Source organism: Macaca thibetana, chromosome 6 (genome assembly GCF_024542745.1).
Source record: "Macaca thibetana thibetana isolate TM-01 chromosome 6, ASM2454274v1, whole genome shotgun sequence".
In the NCBI taxonomy this organism is placed as follows: domain Eukaryota; kingdom Metazoa; phylum Chordata; class Mammalia; order Primates; family Cercopithecidae; genus Macaca; species Macaca thibetana.
In genome coordinates, this window is record NC_065583.1 from 71,088,436 (window position 1) to 71,114,959 (window position 26,524).

The 26,524-nt window shown below is 36.1% G+C and overlaps 1 protein-coding gene across 7 annotated transcripts in view; it reads left to right on the forward strand.

Moving 5' to 3' along the window:
- The window catches only part of TMEM232 (transmembrane protein 232), a 318,910-nt gene that overhangs the window by 288,617 nt on the left and 3,769 nt on the right, over positions 1-26,524 (forward strand). For all 7 annotated transcript variants that reach the window (XM_050793059.1, XM_050793058.1, XM_050793063.1 and 4 more), the window contains one exon: positions 23,410-23,503. In XM_050793059.1, the coding sequence (XP_050649016.1) occupies positions 23,410-23,503 (94 nt within the window). The remainder of the gene's footprint in view (positions 1-23,409; positions 23,504-26,524) is intronic.

Here is a 26,524-nt window from a genome sequence, read left to right on the forward strand (position 1 = left end):
TAGTTGCTATGGCAAGCAATTGCTTCTCTGGTAAGGCAACTCTTCCAGTCTTTCATAATTGCTGCCACCATTCTATTCCAGTAGATCCAGAAATGGTCCCATATCTCTAAGTATTTCTTGTTCAATCTGCACAGCTGTCAGAACAATAATTTTGAAGCAGAATTCTGATCATTTCATTTTACTGCTTAAAAGCCTTCAAAGACAGCAAGGATGTTGCACTGAATGAAGGTAAAGACTTCATATTGATCAGTCAGATTCAGAGCCCCTACTCTGTGTTTCTGTCACTTCCACATTCACTCCTGCCCTCCTCTCCTTAAAGGTCAGAGGCCAGTGACACATTCCGGGCAGGAGATTGTCTGATGTCTTTGTTCCAGACAAGAAAAAAGGCCTATAGATGCTGACAATAGAGAGTTCTTCCAAGGAAATGGCTTCACCCCTATGGTAGGCAGCCTCTAAGATGGCCTCCAATGATCCTAGCCTCTGATATCTCTGCCCCTGTGTAATCTCTTTCTTTGAATGTGGCCTGAACTTAGTGATTCATTTCTAATGAATAGAATATGGCAGAAGTGATGAGATACCACTTCCAAAGCCAGGTTGCAAAAAGATTGTAGCTTCTCTCTTAGGGACCTTCTTTGACTTTCTCATTCACTCACTCTGAAAGAAACCAGTTGTCATGTTGAACTGCTCTGATGAGAAGCTCAAATAGCAAAAAACTGATGTATTTGATCACCAGCCAGCAAAAACATGAGGCATGTCAATAATCATGTGAATTAGCTTGTAAGTAACTGTTCCCACAGTTGAACTTTGATATGTCTGAAGCCTCTGACAACACCCTGATTTCAACCTTTTGAGAGACCCTGTGCCAGAGACCATGCCCAAAAAAACTGAAATGGTAAAAGTTTGTTGTTTTAAGTTGTTAATTATGGGGTAATTTATTATGTAGCAATATATAACTAATATAATCACTACCCAGCCACTCCATGATGAAGGCCATTATTCAACATGCTCCAGAAACCCATAGACTCCAATCGACTTTGTATTATTTTGTTCTTAAACATAAATAACTGGGAATAGGAGCGTGAGGAAAATTTGGTGGGGTTGTGGGGAATGTGATGATTATGTTCATTTCCTTGAATATAATGATGGTTTCATAGGCATATATATGTCATAAATATTAAGTTATATGTTTTAAACATATGTAATTTATTATGTTAATTAGACCTTAACAAAGCTGTTAAAATATTAATGAAGAGATAAGACTCATCAAATATTTGAAAAACAAAAGACTCCAACATAATAGACAGGGATCCAAATAAATAAAATGCAGAAGGCAATCAGAAAAATTTGAAACAGTGCAGAAGGACAGAAAAAGTGTCCAAAAAACTCTAAAATTATTATTCTCTAAGAAATAAATGAAAAAATTTTCATCAATGAAAAATGAAGGCTATAGAAAAGAATAGCATATGAATAAGAAAGAAAGAGTTCCTAGACATTAAAAAACACAATAGTGGAAGTTGAAAATTCAACAGAAGATTTAGAAGATAAAATTGAAGAAATTTCCCAGGAAGTAAAATAAAGACAAAGTGGAGGAAAATGGGAATAAGAAGATAACAAAATGAGAAGTATAGTCCAGACATCTACATTAGAATTAAGGGAATTTCAGAAAAAAAATAAAGAAGCAAAAGAGGCTTACTTATCAATTAATTTATTTCTAATTTGAAGAACTAAATACAAATTTACACATTTAAATGGTTCAAATTGTGCTCAAAAATAAATTTTAAAAGACCAACTATAAGGCACTTCATATTAGTTATCCAGTGCTATGTAACAAATGACCACACAATGTGGCAACTAAAAACAACATTTAAGGGGTGGAGCACGATGGCAGAATAGAAGCCTACACTGTTCACTGTCCCCCACAGGAACCCCAAATTTAAATAACTGTCACAGAAAAGCATCATCACAAGAACCAAAAACCAGGTGAACAATCATAGTACTTGGTTTTAAATTCATATCACTGAAAGAGGCATTGAAGAAGGCAGGAGAGACAGTCTTGAATTGCTGACACCATCCCTCCCCAACCTCCTAGCTGTGGCTACATGGTACAGAGTCTGTACACTTGTGGGAGGGAGAACTCAGTGACTGGGGGACTTTACGTTGAACTCAGTGCAGCCCTGTCACAGTGGAGAGCAAAGTCATGCTCAGCCAGCACCCACACATGGAAGGAGAATTTGGATCAGCCCTAGCTAGAGGGAAATCACCCATCTCAGAGGTAAGAAACCTTGCCATCAGGGGCTGAAGTGCTCTAGAGTTCTAGGTAAACTTGAAAGATAGCCTAGGACACAAGGACTGCAATTCCTAGGTATCTCCTAGTTCTGGGCTAGGCTCAGAGCCAGTGAACTAGGGCGGCACATGACCTAGGGAGATACCAGCCAGGGCAACTAAGGGAGTGCTTGCATCACCCCTTTCCCAACCCCAGGCAGCATGTCTCTCAGTAACAAAAACAATTCCTTCCTTCCGTTTAAGGAGAAGAGAGCAATATGTAAAGAGGAATTTGTCTTGCATCTTCCATACCAGCTCAGCCACAGTAGCACAGGGTACTGGGCAGAGTCATGAGACTCCCATTTGAGGCCCTAGCCCATGATGACATTTCTACACACATCCTTGGCCAAAAGTGACTCCACTGTCTTAAAGGGAAGGACCCAGTCCTAGCAGGATTAATCACCTGCTTATTTCTCTGATGGCCAGTGATGATGAGCATTTTTTCATGTGTCTGTTGGCTGTATGAATGTCTTCTTTTGAGAAATGTCTGTTCATATCCTTTGCCCACTTTTTGATGGGGTTGTTTGTTTTTTTCTTGTAAATTTGTTTGAGTTCTTTGTAGGTTCTGGATATTAGCCCTTTGTCAGATGAGTAGATTGCAAAACTTTTCTCCCATTCTGTAGGTTGCCTGTTCATTCTGATGGTAGTTTCTTTTGCTGTGCAGAAGCTCTTTAGTTTAATGAGATCCCATTTGTCAATTTTGGCTTTTGCTGCCGTTGCTTTTGGTGTTTTAGACATGAAGTCTTTGCCCATGCCTATGTCCTGAATGGTACTACCTAGGTTTTCCTCTAGGATTTTTATGGTATTAGGTCTAACATTTAAGTCTCTAATCCATCTTGAATTAATTTTCGTATAAGGAGTAAGGAAAGGATCCAGTTTCAGCTTTCTACTTATGGCTAGCCAATTTTCCCAGCACCATTTATTAAATAGGGAATCCTTTCCCCATTTCTTGTTTCTCTCAGGTTTGTCAAAGATCAGATGGCTGTAGATGTGTGGTATTATTTCTGAGGACTCTGTTCTGTTCCATTGGTCTATATCTCTATTTTGGTACCAGTACCATGCTGTTTTGGTTACTGTAGCCTTGTAGTATAGTTTGAAGCAAATCAAAACCACAATGAGATACCATCTCACACCAGTTAGAATGGCGATCATTAAAAAGTCAGGAAACAACAGGTGCTGGAGAGGATGTGGAGAAATAGGAACACTTTTACACTGTTGGTGGGATTGTAAACTAGTTCAACCATTATGGGAAACAGTATGGCGATTCCTCAAGGATCTAGAACTAGATGTACCATGTGACCCAGCCATCCCATTACTGGGTATATACCCAAAGGATTATAAATCATGCTGCTATAAAGACACATGCACACATATGTTTATTGCGGCACTATTCACAATAGCAAAGACTTGGAATCAACCCAAATGTCCATCAGTGACAGACTAGATTAAGAAAATGTGGCACATATACACCATGGAATACTATGCAGCCATCAAAAAGGATGAGTTTGTGTCCTTTGTAGGGACATGGATGCAGCTGGAAACCATCATTCTTAGCAAACTATCACAAGAACAGAAAACCAAACACCGCATGTTCTCACTCATAGGTGGGAACTGAACAATGAGATCACTTGGACTCAGGAAGGGGAACATCACACACCGGGGACTATCATGGGGAGGGGGGAGGGGGGAGGGATTGCATTGGGAGTTATACCTGATGTAAATGACGAGTTGTTGGGTGTTGACGAGTTGATGGGTGCAGCACACCAACATGGCACAAGTATACATATGTAACAAACCTGCATGTTATGCACATGTACCCTAGAACTTAAAGTATAATAATAATAAAAAATAAATAAATTAAAAAAAAATCACCTGCTTATTAAAGAGCCGTTGGGGCCTGAGTAACCAATAGTGATATCCAGGTAGTACACCATAGGCTGTTGGCTTTGAGATAAGTTGACTTCAGATGTGACCCAGAGTATTCCCAGATATGGTGGCTATGCTGAAAGACTCCTTCTATTTGAGAAAAGCAGAGGGAAAGGTGATGAGGACTTTGTCTTGCACCTTGGGTACCAGCTTGGCAACAGTGGAGTATAGTAACAAGCAGGCTCTTGGTGTCCCCAAGTCCAGACCTAGGCTATTGTACAGCATTTATGGACTTGTCCTGGGCCAGAGGGGAGCCCACTGCACTGAGAGATGAGTCCGAGGCCTGGAAGAATTCACCACAAGCTGACTGAAGAGCCTTGGTCTTTACATCAACATCAGTGGTGGCCTGGCACAATTCCCCGTGGGCCAGTGGTAGTAGTTGCCATAAGGAGAGGCTCCTCAGCCTGTGGAAAGAAGGAAAGAACATGAAAGGCTTTGCATTGTAGTCTGAGTGCCAGCTTGGCTACAGTGAAATAGAACATCGGTAAACTTCTAACGTTTTTTCCTCCAATCTCTGGCTTCCAGAGAGCATCTCTAGACCTTCCCAGGAGCTGGGGGAGCACAATGTCCTGAAGGGAAGGACACAAACCTTGCTGGCATTACCACTTGCTGATCATAGAGCCCTTGGGCCTTGAATGAACATAGGTGGTAGTCAGGCAGTGGTTACAGTATACCTTGGGTGGGACCCAGTGCTGTGCTGGCATCAGGTTGACCCAGCATAGTCCCAGTGGTGGTGAACACAAGGGTGCTTATATTACCACACCCCTGGTTCCAGGCGGCTTAGCACAGAGAGAGAGCCTCCATTTGTTTGGAAGAAAGTAAGGAGAAGATAATCATGCCTGGTAATCCAGAGGTCATCTGGATCTTATCCAAGACAATCAAGGAGGTACTTTTACAGATCTAGAAAAATCACAGTGCTATTGGGCTTGGGATTCAAATCCCTTTGAATACCTGGAAAGCCTTCTCCAGAAGGATGACCACAAGAAAGCCCAGACTGTGAAGAATACATTAAATACCCAACTTTCCAATTCCCAGACACCAGTGAACATCTACAAGCATCGAGATCATTCAGGAAACTGTGACTTTAGCAAGCAAACTTAAATAAGTTACTAAGGACAAATTCTGAAGAAACAGAGATATGTGACCTTTCAGACGGAGAATTAAAAATAACTGTGCTGAGGAACTCAAAGAAATTCAAGATAACAGAGAGAAGGAATTCAGAATTCTATCAGATACGTTTAACAAACAGATTCAAATTATTTTTTTTAATAAAGCAGAAACACTGAACTTGATCAATTCAATTCACATACTGAAGAATGCATCAGAGTCTCTTAATAACAGAATTGATCAAGCAGAAGGAAGAATTAGTGAGCTTGAAAACAGACTATTTGAAAATCAGTGATGAGAGGATACAAAAGAATAAAAGAATAAAAGAAAATGAAGCACACCTACAAGATGTAGGAAATAACCTCAAAAGGGGAAATCTAAGAGTTATTGGCCTTAAACAGAAAGTAGAGAAAGAGATAGGGGTAGAAAGTATATTCAAAGAGTTATATCACAGAACTTCCCAAACCTAGAGAAAATATCAGCATTCAATTAAAAGAAGGCAATATAACACCAAGAAATTTAACCCAAAGAGACTCCCTCGAGGCATTTAATAACCAAACTCCTGAAGGTCAAGAATAATGAAAGTATCCTAAAAGCAGGAAGAGAGAAGAAACAACATACAATGGAGCTCCAATACATCTGGCAACAGACTTCTCAGTGGAAACCTTAAGGCCAGGAGAGAGTGGCATGACATGTTTAAAGTGCTAAAGGAAAAAAAAAGCTACTGATACCCTTTTACTCTAATACAGTATATCTAGTAAAAATATCTTTCAAACATGGAGGAAAAATGAGGACCATCCCAGTAAAACTGGGATAGTTATTTATTTAGTTATAAATTTAGTTATTTGTAAACTGTTAGACTGAGAACCTCAGCACCTCTCTAGCTGTTAGCCAAAGTCCATCCTCATTCCATTGCTTGTAGGCTTCTCCATTATGGCAACTCAATTGATCACAGCATAAAAGCCAAGAAGGAAAACCAGTTAGCTAATAAGACAAGTCACAATTATAGAAACACTATACTATCATCTTTGTCATAGTCTATAGTCTTCTAACAAACAGGTTAGAAGCAAGTCCTTAGGCCAGCCCATACTCAGGGGAAAGGACCTACACCAGGGCATGAGTTCCAGGATGCAGGGATTACTGGTGCCATCATGGAAATCTGTCTCCACACATTTCATTGTGAACATGGATAAACTAGGAAAAAGGAAACTTGAAACTTCCTGAGACAGAGAACATTAGCAATCATAGAACATTTCATGTGTTTCTTCACTTTCCTGGAAGACTTCCTTGCAATTATGTTGGAGTAGTGGTTCTCAATCATGGGTAATTTTGTCTCTCAAGGGACCTTGTCAATAGAAAAAGCTTCGGTTATCATAGTAGGGGATGTTACTGACGTCTAGTGGGCAGAGGCCAGAGCTGTTGCTAAATATCTCACAAGGTACAGGACAGTCCCCACAGCAAAGCAATATCTAAGCCCAAATGTCAATATGGTCAAGAACCAGAAACCCTGGATCCAGAAACTTGCATTTTTTAGCAAGTACCATGAACAGAAGTGACATACCTGTGTCAAAGCAGGTAGGAGCCAGTGAATCTTTTCCACATCTTCCTTCCTCAGTCAAAATGACCTTAAAAGCCACATGTTGAGATGGCAGTATTACAAAATAGAAAGAGCCTAGATTCCTAGGTCATCAATCGGATGGAGGCAAGCTTCTATTGAACTGAATCAGACATGTGAGCAAGAAGCAAACATATGCTTTGTTGACATTTCAGCATTTGTCTGTTGAGAAAATTAGCAATAAATAAGTGGATGAAACTATAAACACCTGAAAATCAGGATGGCATTGGACACAAAAGCAGCACCGGAGGCAAGAAGACAGTGCATAGGTTGCCTCAATACACTGAGGAAGAGTAACATCCACCATATAATTATAAATATCCCTTGTTCTTCAAATATATTTGGTTCATAGCATTTGGAAAATAGAAAATGTTTCATAAACATTTTTTTCAGAATCTATTCTGTTCTTCAAATTGAATAGTAAGAGTTCAGATAACAGATGATACTTGAATATATGTCTGCCCCCAATCTATCAAATATGGCGATAGAATAAAGACGTTTTCAAGTATCTTTCCATATTTGAAATATCATTTCAAATATCAAAAGGTTTCAGATTATGTACTGTCTATTCACTATGTTTTAAGAAGCTTCTTAAGAATATATGCCCCAAGATGAAGGGAATAAATCAAGTAAAAAGAACATAGTGGGGTACAGAAAGCAGTGATCCTAACAGAGAACAGAGGTGAGGATGGAGTATTTCCAGCAGAACGGCAACACAGCAGGCCTAGGGAGCAACCAGTTTCAATTGGTGTAAGAAGACACTTCAACAACATATTAAAAATAGAAGTTACCACTTGTTCTCCACCAACCTTATCTCTTAAAGGACACTTTGATACATCTACTCACTTAAGTCATATACACCATTATTCCCACTAGCTTTACACTAACTCCTACTCATCTTTCCAGATTTATTTCTGAGGTATTCTGGAGCCAATCCTCTGCCTGGGGGCACATTATGTTTTCTTCTGCTTTGTGAAACCATTTGCATAACAAAATTTTACTGTGTCATTTGGCATGTCTTTTACATCAGTCACATCACAGTCCTGTTATGATAACCACACAGATTAATATCTGCTATGGCATCGATGAAAAGACCTTGATCCTAATTTAAAGGTTAATATAGAGAATTTTAGATAAACTGCAGTAGATGATGATTCTGTAATGCTAGGGTGGCAGCAGATCATTCTTGGCCCAGGACTATGAAATTTTGTGTCTGCGGATGCAGGAAGAATTGCTTCAGTGGAACATAGCCACTGGGTATTTTGACTCAGTGAATTGAAAAAGAATTAAAACGCAAAAAGTCAAGACTTTTTGAGTTTCTTAGTTGCTTCGCTAGTCTCTACACAATGTGAAAGCGACACCTGAAACTTTCCAACAGGAACTGTATATGGAAACCACCAGATCAATAGACAGTCTGGCAAGGAAAAGCGAGACTGAAACTGTAGAAGCTGGTGTCTGAGACAGAGCCCCTTGGGATGGGATCACTAGGAATGGCAGAAGCCCAAGGACCCTGGAGCCTGCCCTTGACTGGCAGTTCTACATGCCAAGCAGAAATGGGATAATTGCCCAGATTGTAGATGTTGGAGGGGTGACAGCAGAGCAATATTTTAACTCTCAATGAGCAGACTGCATCTCTAGTATGTTTTAAAATAGAAGGAACTATACAAGATAAATTAAATAGTTACAATATATTTTTAATGTGGGAGTAGGTAATGGCAAAATCATAGTCAAGTTGAGAACAAGTTCTTTCTTTGCTAACCTCCCTTTAAAAAGTAGCCAAGGAAACTGATTTAGTGTTCAATTTTTTTTTTTAACTTTGTATAACTTTCTTGTAAATATTTGTGCTTTAAATCTTGTGCTTTATAGGCAGCTATAATCTTGAGGCTTTGTGATTTGGGCAAGCTAATGAGGGTCATAGACAATAAATCTAATGTTTGATCTATAGTCAGGTATGACTCACTACTTGCACCAATCAGTCCTCCAAAATGGAAAAACAAAATTATTCAATTGAGATAAAAATATCTTACGTGCCCAGAAAATCATCATTTTTTAACCTCCTGCTTTAAGATGCATAAAAGATTAGATCTGACCAGGTGGAGTTCTGAGTGTGAAAGCTATAGTTAAATGAGTCTCTAAGGATTTGAAAACTTTTAGTTTCCAGGATGATCCATGGTTTCTAAGAATACTGAAATGAAACGGAATTGGGAGAAATACTACTGAAGAATTAGATGGTTCTATTTCAGATCTAATTTTGTTAATGATAAACTGTCCTTTTTGAACTGAGTTGTAGGGGAGGAACTGACAACATACCCAGGGACACTGAAAGCCTTGGAATAGTTCTGGTCAATTTGAATTCTGACTTCTGTTCTTGGTTTCTGCACATTCTGCTTGGGGAAAGCAAATGCATGATAGGAAAGGGGTTGTTTTTATTTTCCCCTACCACCCTAGTAAAATATGGATAAATAATGTAGAAAATGAAAGAACCTTATAAAAACTAGTGTGACATTAGATGAACAATATTAAGTGGAGGGCAAATCTATTTTCTTAGTGAAAAAAAGCATCTCAATTTGTTACCTCTGCACTTGGATCATGAGAATGCAGAGGTAACTTAAGTGGCCCTTCACTGGGACCTGGAGAGGCAGAGCCAAGTTAGGCCTTAAAGCCACAGGTAGGTTTTGCCCTTCTATATTTCTGAGCAGACACAGCCCAAACCTGGCCAAGTTGAATGAAGGCAATCAGAGGAATATGATGTAGTGTCAAACCCAGTTGGTATAGGAGAAAAAAAGCCTAAGAAAGGGGAAGATGAGAAAGCAGGTTTGGAGTTGAATAAAATTTACTAAAAATACTGAATGCCCAAAAGGGAAAAACAACAGACCCCTGCCTTGAAGCACACTGAAGTGAGATCAAGTTCCTTGGTGTCCCCAGCCTGTGAGCCCAGAAACTTTAATACAAGAAATGTTAGAAAGCCTGGGGGTGGGACCACACAGTAGCTTCAGATGGTGCTGCCTGACTCAACAGAGATGCTACCTTATCCACTGAAGACCTTCAGGACTACCAGCCTCTTGTAAATAGTTTATTAAATTCTTTGGGATAGTTTGAGTAACAGCACCTGAGATATTTCTTAGGCAATTAATATTGGCCTATTTACGTACAAGAAACAAGCCCAATATATGGCCAGCCTGACAGGATTTTGTCATAACTGTATGTTACACTTAAAGATCTTATTCTCCATATTCATCAAATTACCTATACAAAAGTGCCTTTGTAGCTCTTGTTTTTGGTAGTTATGCAGTTACTATGGAAGTCTGACTGGTGCTTCATAACATATTTAATTCATACTGAAATATGTTTCTTACCTATATTTTTTCTTTTTAATTGTTAAATGTGTAATATATATGAAGTATATAATATGCATGTACTAGTAGTAATGATAATAATATAATAAAACTAGCACCAGAGTTCTCACCACCCAGATTAAGAAATAAATATTACTAAAACTGGAAACTCTTTTCATATCCTTCCCTAATCGCTTGGCTCTCCCTTCCTTACAGAAGGAACAACTATCTTGAAATGTTTAATTCATTTTGTTGCTTTTCTTTATAGCCTTTCATAAATATATGCATCTTTAAAATTGTATTGTTTTATGTTGTTTTGAATATTTATAAATAAAATTACACTGTATGTTTTTTCCTATAATTTTGTTTTAGATCCAGATTTAGATTACTGGATCTTGTGGAGGCTTGTTAATGGGTATACTGCATTTCTATATGCCAGCAATGAACCATCTGAAAAAGATATCAATAAAGCAATCCCATTAATAATAGCTACAAATAAAATTAAATACATAGGAATTAACCAAAGAAGTAAAAGATCTCGGCAATGAACACTATAAAACACTAATTAAAAAATTGAAAAGACACAAAAATGAAAAGATATTTAATGTTCATGGATTGGAAGAATTAATATTGTTACAACATCCATACTACCCAAAGCAGTCTACAGATCAATGCAATCCCTATGAGTATGCCAATGACATTCTTCACAGGAATATGAAAAACAATTCTAAAGTTTATGTAGAATCACAAAGTCCCAGAATAGCCAAAGCCATCCTGAGCAAAAGGAACAAAACTCGAGGAATAACATTACCTGACTTCAAATTATACTACAGAGGTACAGTAACCAAAAAAGCATGGTAGTGTCATAAAAACAAACAGATAGACCAGTGGAACAGAGAGCCCAGAAACAAATCCACATAGCTACAGTGAACTCATTTTCAATAAAGATGCCAGGAATACACTGCGGGAAAAGACACTCTCTTCAATAAATGGTTCTGGGGAAACTGGATATCCATATACAGAAGAATGAAACTTGATCCCTATCTCTTGCCTTATACAAAAATCAAATCAAAATGGGTTAAAGACTTAAGTCTAATACCTCAAACTATGAAATTACTAACAGAAAACATTGAGGAAACTCTCCAGTACATTGGTCTAGGGAAAAATTTATTGAGTAATACTTCACAAGCACAGGCAACCAAAGCAAATGTGGACAAATGGGATCATATAAAGTTTAAAAACTTCTGCACAGCAAATGAAGCAGTCAAAAAAGTGAAGGGACAACTCACAGAATAAGAAAAAATATTTGCAAACTACTATGTGGCACAGCATTAATAACCACAATACACAAGGACATCAAAAAACTCCATAGAAAAATTCTAATAATCTGATTTAAAATGGAAAAAAATATTTCAATAGACATTTCTCAAAAGAAGACATACAAATAGCAAATGGGCATATGAAAAGGTGATCAACAGCACTATTAATAATCAGAGAAATACAAATCAAAACTACAATGAGGTATCCCTTCACTCCAATTAAAATGGCTTTTATCCAAAAATTAGGCAATAACAAGTGCTGGAGAGGATGTGGAGAGAAGGGATCCCTCGTAAGTATTGGTGGGAATGTAAATTAATACAACTATTATAGAGAGCACTATGAAGCCTCCTCTGAAAACTAAAAATAAAGCTACCATACGATCCAGTAATCTCACTTCTGGATATATACTGAAGAAATAGGAAATCCATATATAGAAGAGTTATCTACACTCCCATATTTGTTGCAGCATTGTTCACAATAGCCAAGGTTTAGAAGCAACCCAAGTGTCCATCAACAGATGAGTGGATAAAGAAAATATTGTTCTTATACACAATAGAGTACTATTCAGTCATAAGAAAGAATGAGATCCTGTCATTTGCAACAGCATGGATGAAACTGGAGTTCATTATGTTAGGTGAAATAATCCAGGCACAGAAAGACAAACATCACATATTCTCACCATTTGTGGGATCTAAAAATCAAAACAATTGAACTCATGGAGATAAAGAATAGAAGGAAGTTTACCAGAGGTAATGAAGGGTAGAGGGGAAGTCAGGGGGAGGGGAGTGGAGATGATTAATGGGTGCAAAAATTAGAAAGAATGAATAATACCTAGTACTAGATAGCATAATAGGGGATATATACTCAATAATTATTTAATTCTACATACTTGAATTGTTGATAACGCAATCTAAGGGTAAATGCTTGAGAAGATGTATAACCCATTTTCCATGATGTGATTATTACATATTGCATGCCTGTAACAAAATATCTCATGTACCACATAGGTATATATACCTAGTATATACCCACAAAAAATAAAAGTTTAAATGTTGGAAAAGTAACATTTAAACATTAAAAAAATAAAGTAAACACTACTAATTTTTGTACATTTATTTTATATCCTGTGACTTTCCTAAAGTTGTTTATTAGGTCTAGGAGCCTTCCAGTGGAATCATAAAAGTCTTCTACATGAAGAGTCATATCAATAAGTGAAGAGAAATAATTTGACTTTCTCTTTTCTTACTTAAATGATATTTATTTCTTTCTCTTGCCTGATTGCTCTGGCTAAGACTTCCAGTTGAATCAGAGTGGTGAGAGTGGACATTCTTGTCTTGTTCCACTTCTTAGTGATAATGCTTTCAATTTTGCCCATTCAGTATGTTGTTGCCTGGGGGTTTTGAGGGATGTTCCTTTGATGCCTAGTATGTTGAGAGATTTTTCATGAAAAGATGTTGGATTTTATCAAATGCATTTGCTGAATTTATTGATCAATGGTTATGATCAAATCGATTTTAAATTTAATTCTCTTTATATGATGAATCATTTATTGACTTGCATATGTTGAACCATCTTGAATCCCAGGAATAAAGCCCACTTGATCATGGTGAATTAATATTTTGATGTGCTGCTGCATTTGGTTTGCTAGTATTTTGCTGAGGATTTTTGTATCTATGTTCATCAGAGATATTAGTCTGTAGTTTTCTTTTTCTCTTTGCCAGATTTTGGTATCAGGATGATAGTAGTATTGTAGAATGAGTTAGGGAGGTGTCCTTCCTCCTTGATTTTTGGGAATGGTTTCAGTGGCACTTGTACCAGTTTCTTTGTATGTCTGGTAGAATTTGGCTGTAAATCCATCTGGTCCAGGGCTATTTGGTTGGTAGGTTTATTATTATTACTGATTCAACTTTTTAATGGTCTGTTTAGGATTTGTGTTTCTTCCTGGTTCAATCTTGAGAGATTGTGTTTTTCTAGGAATTTATTCATTTCCTCTAGATCTAGTTTGTGTGCATAAAGATGTTCATAGTAGTTTCTAAGCATTTTTCTGTTTCTGTGGGATCAGTTGCAAAGTTATCTTTTGTCATTTCTGATTTTGCTTATTTGGATCTTCTCTCTTTTCTTTTGTAATCTAGTTAGCGGTCTATCAATCTTGTTTATCCTTTCAAAGAACCAAGTTTTTGTTTCATTTATTATTTGCATGTTTGGGGGAGGGGTCTCAATCTCATTTAGTTCTGCTCTGATTTTAGTTATTTCTTTTATTGTGCTTTCTTGTATTTTCTTTTCTTCTGCCCTGACTTTAGTTTCTTTTAAACTATTCCAAAATATCAAGGAGGAAGGACACCTCCGTAACTAATTCTACAATACGAGTATAACCCTGATACCAAAATCTGGCAAAGACATCACAGAAAATGTAAACTACAGGCTAATATCCTGATGAACACAGATAGAAAAATCCTCAGCAAAATACTAGCAAACTGAATCTAGCAGCACATCAAAATGTTAATTCGCCATGATCAAGTGGGCTTTATTCCTGGGATTCAAGATGGTTCAACATATGCAAGTCAATAAATATGATTCATCACATAAAGAGAATTAAATTTAAAAATGATTTGATTATAACCATTGAACAATAAATTCAGTAAATGCATTTGATAAAATCCAACATATCTTCATGAAAAAATCTCTCAATAAAGTAGGCATCAAAGGAACATCCTTCAAGACTTAAAACATAAACCCTAAACAGAAAAATATAAATCCTAAACAGAAAAACATAAATCCTAAACAGAATTGGGTTTAGTTTGTTCCTATGTTTCTAGTTCTTATAGGTATGAGGTTAGGTAGTTAGAGATTTTTCTATCTTCTTGATGTAGGCATTTAGCAATATAAACTTTCCTGCTTTTGATGCATCCCTGAGGTTTTAGTATGTTGTGTCTCTATTCTCATTTGATTCAAAGAACTTTTTATTTCTACTTTGATTTTGTTGTTTACCCAGATGTTCTTCAGGAGCAAGTTGTTTAGTTTCAATGTATTTCTATGGCTTTGAGAGTTCTTCTTGGTATTGACTTTTTATTCCACTGTGGTCCAAGAAGGATGCTTGATATAATTTTGATTAAAATCTATTGAGACTTGCTTTATGATTGAGCATGTGGTCAATCTTAGAGTATGTTCCATATGCAGATGAGAAGCATGTATATTCTGTGGTTGTTGGGTGGAGTAATCTGTAGTTGTCTATTAGGTCCAATTGGTCAAGTGTCAAATTTAAATTTATAATTTCTTAGTTTTCTGCCTTGATGAACTATGTAATTCTATCAGTGAGGTGTTTAAGTATCCCACTATTATTTTGTGGCTATCAAAGTATTTTCTTAGGGCTGGAAGTAAGTGTTTTATAAAGCTGGGTGCTCCAATATTGGGTGCATATATGTTTAGGATAGTTAAGTCTTCTTGTTGAATTGAACCCTTTATCATTATGTCATGCTTTTTTGTCATTTTTGACTGTTGTTGATTTAAAGTTAATTTGATCTGATTTAAAAATAGTAGCTCTTTCTCCTTTTTATTTTCCAGTAGTGTGGTGGATCTTTATTCATCCCTTTACTTTGAACCCATGCGTATCATTGTATGTGAGATGGGTCTGTCTCTTAAAGACAGCAGAAGAATGTATCTGTTCTGTTTTTAATCCAATTTGCAACTTTGTCTTTTAAGTGGAGCATTTAGGCTATTTGTCTTCAAAATTTATATTGAAATGTTAGGTTTTGTTCCTTTCATAGTGTTGTTAGCTTGTTGTGTGGTAGTCTTGATTGTGTACTAGCTTTGTAGGGACCATGGGCTATGTGTTTGCATATGCTTTTGTGGGGGCAATTATTATTCTTTCATTCCCATGTTTAGAGCTCTCTTAAGCACTTTTTGGAGGGCCGGTTAGGATGTGATGAATTTCCTTAGAAACTGCATGTTTGGGAAAAACTTCATTCTCCTTCGTTTATAAAGCTCAGTTTGGCAGGATTTAAAATTCTTCGCTGGCATTTATTTTCTTTCAGAATGCTAAAAGTATCTTCTGGTTTGTAAGGCTTCTGCTAATAAGTGCTCTGTTAGTCTGATGGGTTTCTCTTTACAGGCAATATGACCCTTTTTGCTATCTACCTTTAAAAATTATTCTTTCTTATTGACCTTGGATAATCTGATGACTATTTGCCATGGGAATGGTGACCTTATATAGTATCTCACAGGAGTTCTCTGGATGGATTGCTTGTATCTGCACATCAACCTCTCTACTTCTGTAAAAAAAAAAAATTTGGACGAGCACAGTGGCTCACCCCTGTAATCCCAGCACTTTGGGAGGCCGAGGCGGGTGGATCACGAGGTCAGGAGATCGAGACCACGGTGAAACCCTGTCTCTACTAAAAATACAAAAATTAGCCAGGTGCAGTGGCAGGTGCCTGTAGTACCAGCTACTTGGGAGGCTGAGGCAGGAGAAGGGTGTGAACCTGGTAGGTGGAGCTTGCAGTGAGCTGAGATCGTGCCACTGCACTCCAACCTAGGTGACAGAGCAAGACTCCTTCTCAAAAAATAAAAATAAAAATTTGTGCTCAAACTATTCTATGTGGTTGCATCTAGACTTCACTTATTGTAGCTAAAGTATTTAAAGTTTTTAGATACTTAAAGTATTTCCATTTTATAAAGCTACCAAAATTCATCTCTTGAACTATTGGTAAATATTTGATTTATTTCTCATTTTATAGTATACAAACGATGCTGCTAGGAACATTCTTACATATGTCTCTTCTGTTATTTTCTATATATTCTGCATGTTTTTCCCTTGCTTCAGCCTAGATATTTCTGTTTCCCTATCTTCCATTTCACCAATCTTCTTTTCTGCTATGTCTAATCTGCTGTTCTATACACCTATGAACTTCTTAATTTCACTTACTGTTTTTTTTGTCAATTCTATAAGTAATATGTGAATTTTAAGATAGAGTCCAGTTTTCTGGCAAAATTCTTCACCTGGCTATTTATTTATTTAAATATATTTATCATAGTTATTTTAAATCCATATTTATAACTCCAATATAAACCTTCTGTGTATGAGATTTGCCCAGTATGCCTTATCATTTTTTATTGAATTCTGGATCTTTTATATTAAAAATGACAAAAACTCCTGGTTCATACTATGCACAGCAGAGAGAGAGAGTTCACCTTCTTCTGCTATGCATCTTGATTGATGGCAGAGCATTTTCATCTAACCAGGAGCTGAACTGACTCCAGGATTATCTAACTTTTAAGTTAAATCTACATGTGATTCAAACATAACCCCAGAGTGTAAATTTTCAGGAGTCCCAAAGGAGAGCCTGAGGTGTTCATCAAGGCCTTTCTAGTTTTGTAGATTTGAGCCCCAAATTTTCAGAAACTGTAGTTTCTGAAAAATTCCACTCTGCTTGTTGGTGACTTCTTTGCTTGGCTTCTTAGCCTTCTCAGTTTAATAATTTAGAAAATTCCTGGGGGAAACTTAGTGGTGTGTGTGGTGCTCACTTCTCTTGAGCTTGATCCTTCAAGTCCTGGCTACCTTGGCAGCTCTAAATTCTTTTTTGCTTTTTCAACCCTGTAAGATTGCCAAGTACTCTGCTGGCTTCTCAAGTTCTGATCAAAATTTCTCTGCCTGGATTTTTCACTTTTCACTCCATAAAATAAAAGGAGAAATGCTCTAAGGAGAAGTATATTTTGCAGCTCCTTACTTACTTCTCCAGGTCTCTCTTCTCTGATATTTTGGCCTTTCAAATCCTGTTGCTTAATGTATCGTGAATGCTTTTACACAGATTTTTAAAAATAATTTTTGGCTCTCATAGCAATTGTTATTTGTCAGGTCGTTGATCTGCTGCAAGCTACTCACTTTAGTGACAAACAGAAATCCTAAAGGTTATTGAAAATTAGTATCAAATGTTTATAATAAATTAGAATTTAACATAAAAATTCCCATGATCAATGATTATGACACTAGTGACCATGGAAAAAGAACTAAGTTAAATTTTAGAGGAAAACAAAAACATGTTTTTAGAAACCCTCAAAGGCATTTATTTGTATGTATTGTAACTTCTATTGCTATTGTTTGGTGATTTTATGTTATTCTATCTGAAATAGTAGCTCTTTTGAAACTGCATATATTTTAAATTTACCTTAAAGAGAGGAAGGAATTTATTTTCCTTTCAAGTAATTATTGCTTCAGTAAGAGTAGTAAGGTAACAATCTGAATATTAACCTATTTGGGCTCTGAGAACAACAAAAAAAGGAAACCTCTAAGTATTGGAGATGGTTTGGGCAACTTCAATACATAATATAATTGACCCTCTTTAGTATAATACCACAAAGCTAATTAAACGAGAGGAAACTTTGAGCAATAAGTTCTTAGAGAAAGTTAAAAAGGAAGTTAATTTAATCAAAAATAACATGAACTCATGATATTTTGATATAAGATGATTTTTCTTATGCTATTAGAATGATTTAAGTAGGTTTGTTTTTTTTTTTTTCTGATATCACTCCTCTTAACTCCAAAAGTTTTGAGGAATCATCCAATATACCCCCATATATTCCAGATTCAGGTTTCTACTATCATTCTCTTCTAAAAGAAATCAAGGCTCCATGGACAGTGTCTATGTCATGGACTTCTTGTTGCCTTCAGAAAGGCCTTCATCGGAAGAAATTGCAATTAGAACTAAGACAAAGTTAGCTAAAGAAAAGGTTTTGGAAGCCAAATAATAAGATAAGCTTCCAAACAATGTATACAATTAATTGGAGCAAGTTGTGTTTGAAATCAGTGAAAGGTCATTAATCTATGATGAATCTCAAAGAGGAGAATAAATATACTGAGAAAAACCATACCAACCAATGAGTCTATGGTACCCAATTTTCCTCAGAAAGTGGGATAAGTGGGGAAGTCATTCAATTGTTAAGTAATAACAGAATTCTAGGGTTTGTTTAATTGATAAAATATCTTCTCCTCATTGGATAATTCCAATGGTTAATGTAGTTTTCCTGAGATAAAAACAATATTTTATCTGCTCAATTGATGCTTCCATGCCAGATCTGAGGTCAGAGTGTGAGATGTAGGAATAGAGAGGCCTGAAACCTATGCATGTCTCCTGCTCCTGGGGAATATCTCCTGCCTAACGGGACGCTCACTTTTTACCAGTATGTCTTCAGGAGAGCTTTGGAGACTTGAAAAACCGTAATTCTGCATAAAGAAATATGTTATCCCCCCTTTTCTTGTAAATATCTTTGCACATTTCTCATCCTTGAACTGTTAAAGAAACTGAACATGTCCTATAGGTATCTTTTCATGACTCTAATAATCATCCTATTGGGACAATCATGCATAATCCATCCAGGTAGATCTCTCTTACCTACTCTCAGACTAAGTTAAATGATGCCAGCTCCCCACCTTTCTACTCCAAAGAAACATATTTTGCAGCCATTTTCCCAGTGTACCATGAATGTCTGTTTATATATCTTCCCCCATGTGAACTTCAAGTTTCTGGAGAGAAGAATCTAAGATTTTTCTTCTTATTATTTCTTCCCACTCCTAATAACAACATCCTCTTGCAAATAAATGTTTGAACAAATGAATAAATTAGTCACCTCCTCTTCACTTCAGTGTAGTCTCAGTCCCAGCCATCTCAGTCTACATATGTTTTCTGAAATGAGTTATTTATTTTATTTTCCTGAGTCTTTGTTCCTGTTTTGTCATCTGTAGCAGGTTTAATTGTTTTTCCCAAAAGATATGACTAAGTTTTAACCCCTTGTACCTATAAATGTGACCTTCCTTGGAGAGACAGTTTTTGTAGATGTAATTAAGGGTCTCGAGATGAGATTATCCTGAATTATAGTGTGTCAAAGAAAAGTTGTAATGGACAAATTAAACAGCCAAAGAGGAGTTTGTCCAAGACTATTGCAATTGAGGAGGATGTGTAAGTGCTGGGGTTAGCTAGTGGAAACATACTGGAGCACATTTGAAAGTATGTTGATTCATGTGATTAGGTCAATGTGATGCTTTTGCTGTTTGTCACTTACCTAAGTTAGGCTCCTAGACCTCCCTGTTTGTTGCTTACCTAAGTTAGGCTCCTAGACCTCCCTGTTTGTCGCTTACCTAAGTTAGGCTCCTAGACCTCCCTGTTTGTCGCTTACCTAAGTTAGGCTCCTAGACCTCCCACAGAGACTGGGCAGATGGTGGCTATCTTCCTTGAGGATACCTTTCAAAGAGATAGCTCCAGGTCATTGAGAAAGAAATTCCTGTGTTATAAAACTACCAAGAGGATGGGAGAATATTTATATCTCAAAAGGGCAGACAGAAAATTTACAATTGAAAGTTTTCTAAAGTGAATATTGTGCTAAGAAAGGGGAGGTCAGAGGCCTGTCTAAAGTTTAGGGAAACTGAGGGGAATCTTAAGGCTACCTTGCTCTTGTGGACCTTAAATTCAATGACAGTATTCTTATAAAACATGTCCTTATACTATCAAAACAATTGAACTTATGGACATAGAGGGTAGGATTGTTACCAGGGCTGGGAAGGAAAGTAGGTGGACGGGGAAAAGGTAGGAATGGTTAATGCGTACAAAAAAATCGAAAGAATGAATATGACCTACTATTTGACAGCACAATGGAGTGACTATAGTTAAGGATAACTTAATTGTACATTTTAAAATAACTAAGAAAGTGTAATTGGATTGTTTATAACACAAGGGATAAATGCTTCAGGGTATGTATAACCCATTCTCTATGATATGATGATTATGCACTGCATGCCTGTATCAAAACATCTCATGTACCCCATAAATACGTACACCTACTGTGTACCTCAAAACATTAAAAATAAAAAATTAAATGTCATTGTAAGAAATAGGACAGTAGAAGACACCCAGAGTCACAGAAGGAAAAAGCCATGTGGAGATAGAGACAGAGACAGAAGTGAAGTGTCTACAAGCCCAGGAATACCAAAGAACCAACAGTCACTAGAAGCTAAGAGTGGCAAGGAATAAATTTTTCCCCAAAGCTTCTGGAGTATCCAAGGCTGCTAACACTTTGATTTAGAATTTTTTTTTCCTCCAGAACTATGAGAGAATGAATTTCTGTTTATCTAAGCCTCCTAGTTTGCGGTAATTAGTTAAAGTAGCCCTAGGAAACTAGTATACCATCTTTCTTTAAAAGTTTCTCTCTACTGTTCATTTAACTTCAAATGTCAAAATTCTACATCTCATTTAATGCTGACAAAATTGTTTAGTCCTCCATTCCTTTTTCTTATAATCGATAATACCAGCTAAACACCATGGCTTTTTCCTCTGAATTCTTTTGACAATGAAGATGATAAAGATATTGCAGCTGCAACTTCTTTAGTGTTCGATTTATATCTAATTCCTTCTTATTCCTTGTGAAAACATAACAAGGCAGGTGCTATTATTTTTCAATATTAAGGATGAAGAAACTGAAGAACAGAGGGATTAAATAACACTAAGTGGTAGAACCAAACTTTGCTTTGAGATTTGCCTAAGTACAGAGCCCATATGCTTAGACATTTTGCTATATTTTTTTCTGTTTCTATCCCTGAATGTTTACTTCTCTCATGTCTCATGTTATCTTTCATTATGTTCTCTATAAATTTTTATTTTCTACCACAAAATTCAACTGAGGTAACTAAGAAATCACAGATGTATAAGCATATTCATTTATTTTTCCTGTGTTAAAGGTCTTTTGATATTATGTTGCCTACATTTTTAAAAATTTAAACAGTTCTTGTTCAAGAAAAAATTTTAGGCAATTTCCTTGAACACTTTTAACCTTAAAATGATTTTAAGATTCTGTTTTATTTATCTTTTTTTTAGCATTTGGCACAATTCTTTGAATATCAAAACTGCCCAAATTTCATGGAATGAATTTAGTTAAACCAGTTATCACCCCCTACATGTCCCCTAATTTTCCAGCTTTCTAGGAGCATATTTTTCTGTAATACAGTACTTTAATAGAATGGCTAAAGGCCCTATTCTGCATGCATTAAGAAGCTCAGTGCTTTTCTGCCACACAAAGTTTCTGAATATTATTAAGTTGGGAAAGGGCTCCATTTTTCCTGGTTGCCTGTAACTTCCATTGTTTCCTTTTGAACTGCTACTGTCAACTCTACTCTCAGCGTGTCTCCTGAGATTGCCCTCCATTTGCAATACTGGATACTACTCCACTAACATAAGAGTGTTGTGTGGTAGACTCTTATTGATGGCTTGGAAAATAAAAAGTATTAAAGCATATCATAGTTTTCATTTATTCATTTAATCATTCAGCAAACATACAAACATTCATTGAATATCTAGTGGCACTGTGTTGGGCACTGAGGAAACAATGGTAAGCAAACAGGCAAAAGTCTCCATGATCATGTAGCTCATACTCTAGTCAGGAAAACATAAAACTCACACAGGGAGATGATAAATGTAAAATTACAACTTGAAGTAAGTATAAGGAAGGAAACAGCCATGGTAGATTGAGAGCTATGGTAATGAGCTTGAACTGAGAGCTGAAAGGTGAGTAGGCATTAACCAGCCCTGCAGCAGGGGTAGAAGAAGGAGAAAGAGAAAGGCATTAGAGAAAGAAATGACAGCATGTGAAAACAAGCAACAGTGGGATGGAACAACATACATTCCAGCAACTGCAAGAAAGCCTGTGCATTAGGGATACATAGACCCAAGCAAGTAAAGGAAATAAATAAGTCTGGAGAAACCAGGCAAAACCACTTTAACAAATGCACAGTTTACTTCAGGTTTCCTTAATAAATGTAATCTTAATCTTAAAGCGAATGGAGAAATAATGAACAGTTTGATGTAGGAGACTGACATGATCCACTTTGTGTTTTGAAAACAATTCTGCCTACTGTATAGAGACAAGAGTAAAGTGGGTAAGGAATGGTGGATGTGGGAATTCTGAACATGAAGGCTTCATCCAGGTGAGAGATTATGATGGCTTGGTCTAGGGAAGTGATGGTGGGGATTTGAGAAGCCTTTAGTGCACTATAGACCAACAGAACCTGATGAAATGAGGGGACTGTGGTGTGTCAAGAATGTAGAGTACACTGGATTGGGAAAGGCAGAAACCAGAAATAAATTAGTTCTAGTCTTAAAAATTGACTAGATTTTTTTGAATATGGAAATTTCTCACTGGCTGCCTCTTTTTAGGCTCTTCCCTAAGACTTTCTCTTTTACTCCCACATTCCCACTCTCAAAACCACCTTCTATCACCATCTTATTACTTTAAGTGTTCCTGGATTCACACAATTTCTTCATAATGACTTTAATAATGCAATAATTATGTGGATAATTTAACACTAAGTCTCCCTTAGTTTGAGGCCCAGCTTTGTACTACCAACAATTTCATTGAACTATGCTAATCTGTCTACCAAAATTCCACCCTTAATAATACAAAGACTGTGGAAATGCATTGAAGTCACATCATTTTTTCAGCATATCTTAGAACAAATTCTTAGGCTTAGGCTTCCACCAGAACTTCCATGGTTGTAGAACTGCATATAGGGACGGACACTTTAATCATCCTATATGTCATGTCCGACCCTCAAAATTATCAGTTTTAGTGACCCAAGATGGCTTACAAAACCTAAAAGCTAACATACCACAGTCTACACAAAGTAAATACTTTATGTTAACAATGAAGAATCAAAATCTTAATAATAAATGATGACTTACAATTCTATTTCTGGGGAATAGGAGTACCTATACCTAATGTTGGATTTGTTCTTGTGCTCTTTTGAAGGGAACATCCTTCTGTATCAGAAATTCCCATGTTTCCATATCCAGATTTCTTCACCAGGGGAGATAAAGAGTTGGCAAAAATCATTGACCATCACGTAAGATTGATTTTTTTTTAACTAGCAGCAAAAGCCTTCTTCTTTAAAAGCACTTTAAATTATAAAATGTAGTTCTGAAACTGAAACCTTAATATGTGAAATTTAAAAGTAGAGCCATGATTGGTTTGCCAAACTGAATTATATCTCACTATGTTATCTGTACACCTTAGTGTCTTCATTGGGTCACAGAAAATTTGACCTTCTGTCATTTGTAAAATACTAGCCTAATCCTGTTTTCTGAATTAGTACCGATTTCTTGTGACAAGAATCTTATATTGAACACTGAACACTGGTTTCTTCTACAGTGTAGTTCTAATAACGGAAGAAAAATCTTTTGGCTCAATTTTCAGTGACCGTTCTTTACCCTTGACAGATCAGAAAGACTGTTAATCACTTTGTTCTTAGTGTGAGTTAAAAAAGCAGTGGCAATATAAGACTATTCACAGAAGACACTTCAATTCATTGTGCTATATTTAGTTGATAATTTCTTACCAAATACACATCATTTTATGCCTAGTTCTTTTCAGGAGCAGAATTAAAGTATGAGAGAAAATACTTATTTTCTGTTTTTTTTTCTTTGAATAAAATATATAGCATACATAATGCACTTAATTTTATCAACAGTAGTTCAATATTATCTCCCAGATTGCAATTATATTAACAGTTAAGTTTTTCACACTACTTTTAAGTAGTAATCTTGTGAAGAGATTATTTTATTTACTGATCACATTAAATAGTTTTTACCACATCACTAGTAATTAAGCGACTCTAGCAACAGCTATAAATACTGGGCTTTGGAGACTGATACCTTGAAATGACAAAATGAGAGCTGCAATATTCTGTTATTCACTAATAAAGTTTTTGTTAAACCAATATATGTACAGGTCATCTTCAAAAATTTCAAATGGCTTATAAATTTCAACATCTATATTTTCCTACTCATTACTTCAACTAAATTGTCTAGAAGAAATTATAAGAGATAGCAATTTGCCAACATCACATACACACACACACACATGTATAAATAACTACTTTGGTCTGTCTAGGGCTAAAGAAAGAGAAGACAGTATTATGAATGACAGAGATACAGAGATAGCTCCTAACAACCGTGCATTATCTTTTCCTTTTTCCAAGGTGTAAGCATTATCCAAGTAATCACTGCCATGAGCCTGCTTATATTGTAGCTAAAGAAGGATAAATAAATCTTTTTCAAAAATATGCTTGAAAACTTACAGATCCAAATTGTTTAATGTGTGGATAGCCTAATAAACTAGTAATTCATAGTACTGATTTTGGAAGGTTTATTGAATTGTCTCTGAATATTATATTTTTTTCAGTATTCATGTATATACCACTTCTTTTCAGATGGGTGTAGCAATAGTGCTTTGTACTTATACTTTATGCTTTACAAAATGCTCTTACAGTAGTTAATTTAATCCTTACAACCCTGTAAAACATTTACCAATAAGAAGAACAAACTTACTTACAATTCAGTTACTTGCTCAATGTTTTAAGTAAATGAGTCTATGCACAAAAACAGATTTCTCTACTCCAAATCTACTTTCCCTTCCACTTTTTCATAGCTGCTCAAGTTCTTGGCTTCTGATTCCTAACCAGAATTAGAAGTGGGAGGGTGGGATCTGCAATATCGACAAAGAACAAAAACACATCCCCTCAGCTATAGATATAATTATCCTTCTAAGCCAACAGACTTTTGTTGAGGGGTTATCGTATGCAGGGAATAGAAAATATACCTCATTGCTCGGGAGATATTAAGGTACCTTATACATTGCTAGTATTCCATAGCATGATCATTGAATCACTGAGTGAATAAGTTGAATAAAGCAGTAAATGGTGCTTCCACTTCCCATAGATTTCAAACATATCTATTTTTTTTGGCATCCTCCTAGCTACCACAACAGACAATAATAATGGCATATAAAGTCAAAAAATATAATTATTTACCCAAGTCGAACTGTTGTCATGGTGACCAGAGACAAAAAGAAAGTATGCTTTTTCCTAAGCCTAATGAAAAGAAGGATTTTGAGGTTATGGTGAATTTCAGCCATTCCAAATTCTAAGAAGGGAGAAAGAGGGAAGAGCTGTCTTCTGGATAGTGATGATATGATACCCCTTCTTGGCTGCTTTTATATGTATTGATGCTTTTATACATGCTGTTTGGGAAACCAAGAATTTTAACTTACTGGCAGTTCTTAAGAATTAACTCTTTTTGATTTTTCACAATTTAAAAAACAAATAATGAGATCTATTGAAATCTTTCATATAGGATAGATTAGTGCTCTTTGTTTATGGATACTGTCATTATTATACCAACTATAACTTCTATGCTCATAAATTGGTAATTTCCTTAAACAACTAGATTATTAGTTTATTATATGAGAAAAATAATACATCATAGTTGAGTATCATAGAACTTGTAGACTAAACCATAGCATGAATTTTAGCCTGTGCCTGACTGTTCTGGAGGTTTTGCCTTAATTTCCCATATATTTTATGCAAAACTGGTTCCTGAGAAACCAAACGTATGAGTAATAACTGTTTATAAATACAGTCTTAAGATAAGTGCAGTTAACTTTTATATTTCTTATGTAATTAAAACTCAACTGGGAATAAATAACGGATTTGATATTATTATGCTTTTATTTTTAATGTTTAATATGAGTATATTAACATTTTACAAAATTTTACTGCATTCGTCAAAGCTGAGTGACATGTTATGGACTCTGATATTTAGCTCTGCTTTTTATTATCTGAATATCCCAGATGACAAACGTTATTTGTGATTCACAGTACTGGTATATATAGTAATCTATAAATGAATTAATAGGTTGCTAATCTCAGACTGATCATTTGTGTATATGCACGAGCTGAGGGTGACAAAAAGGCAGCATTGGCAGTATCCTTAGGAATTGCCAATATTTCATACTAGGAGTCATTCTGCCCCGAATGTTTTACCCAGCATAAAGTGTTTACCATCTGTTTTCATCATTTCCTTCATCA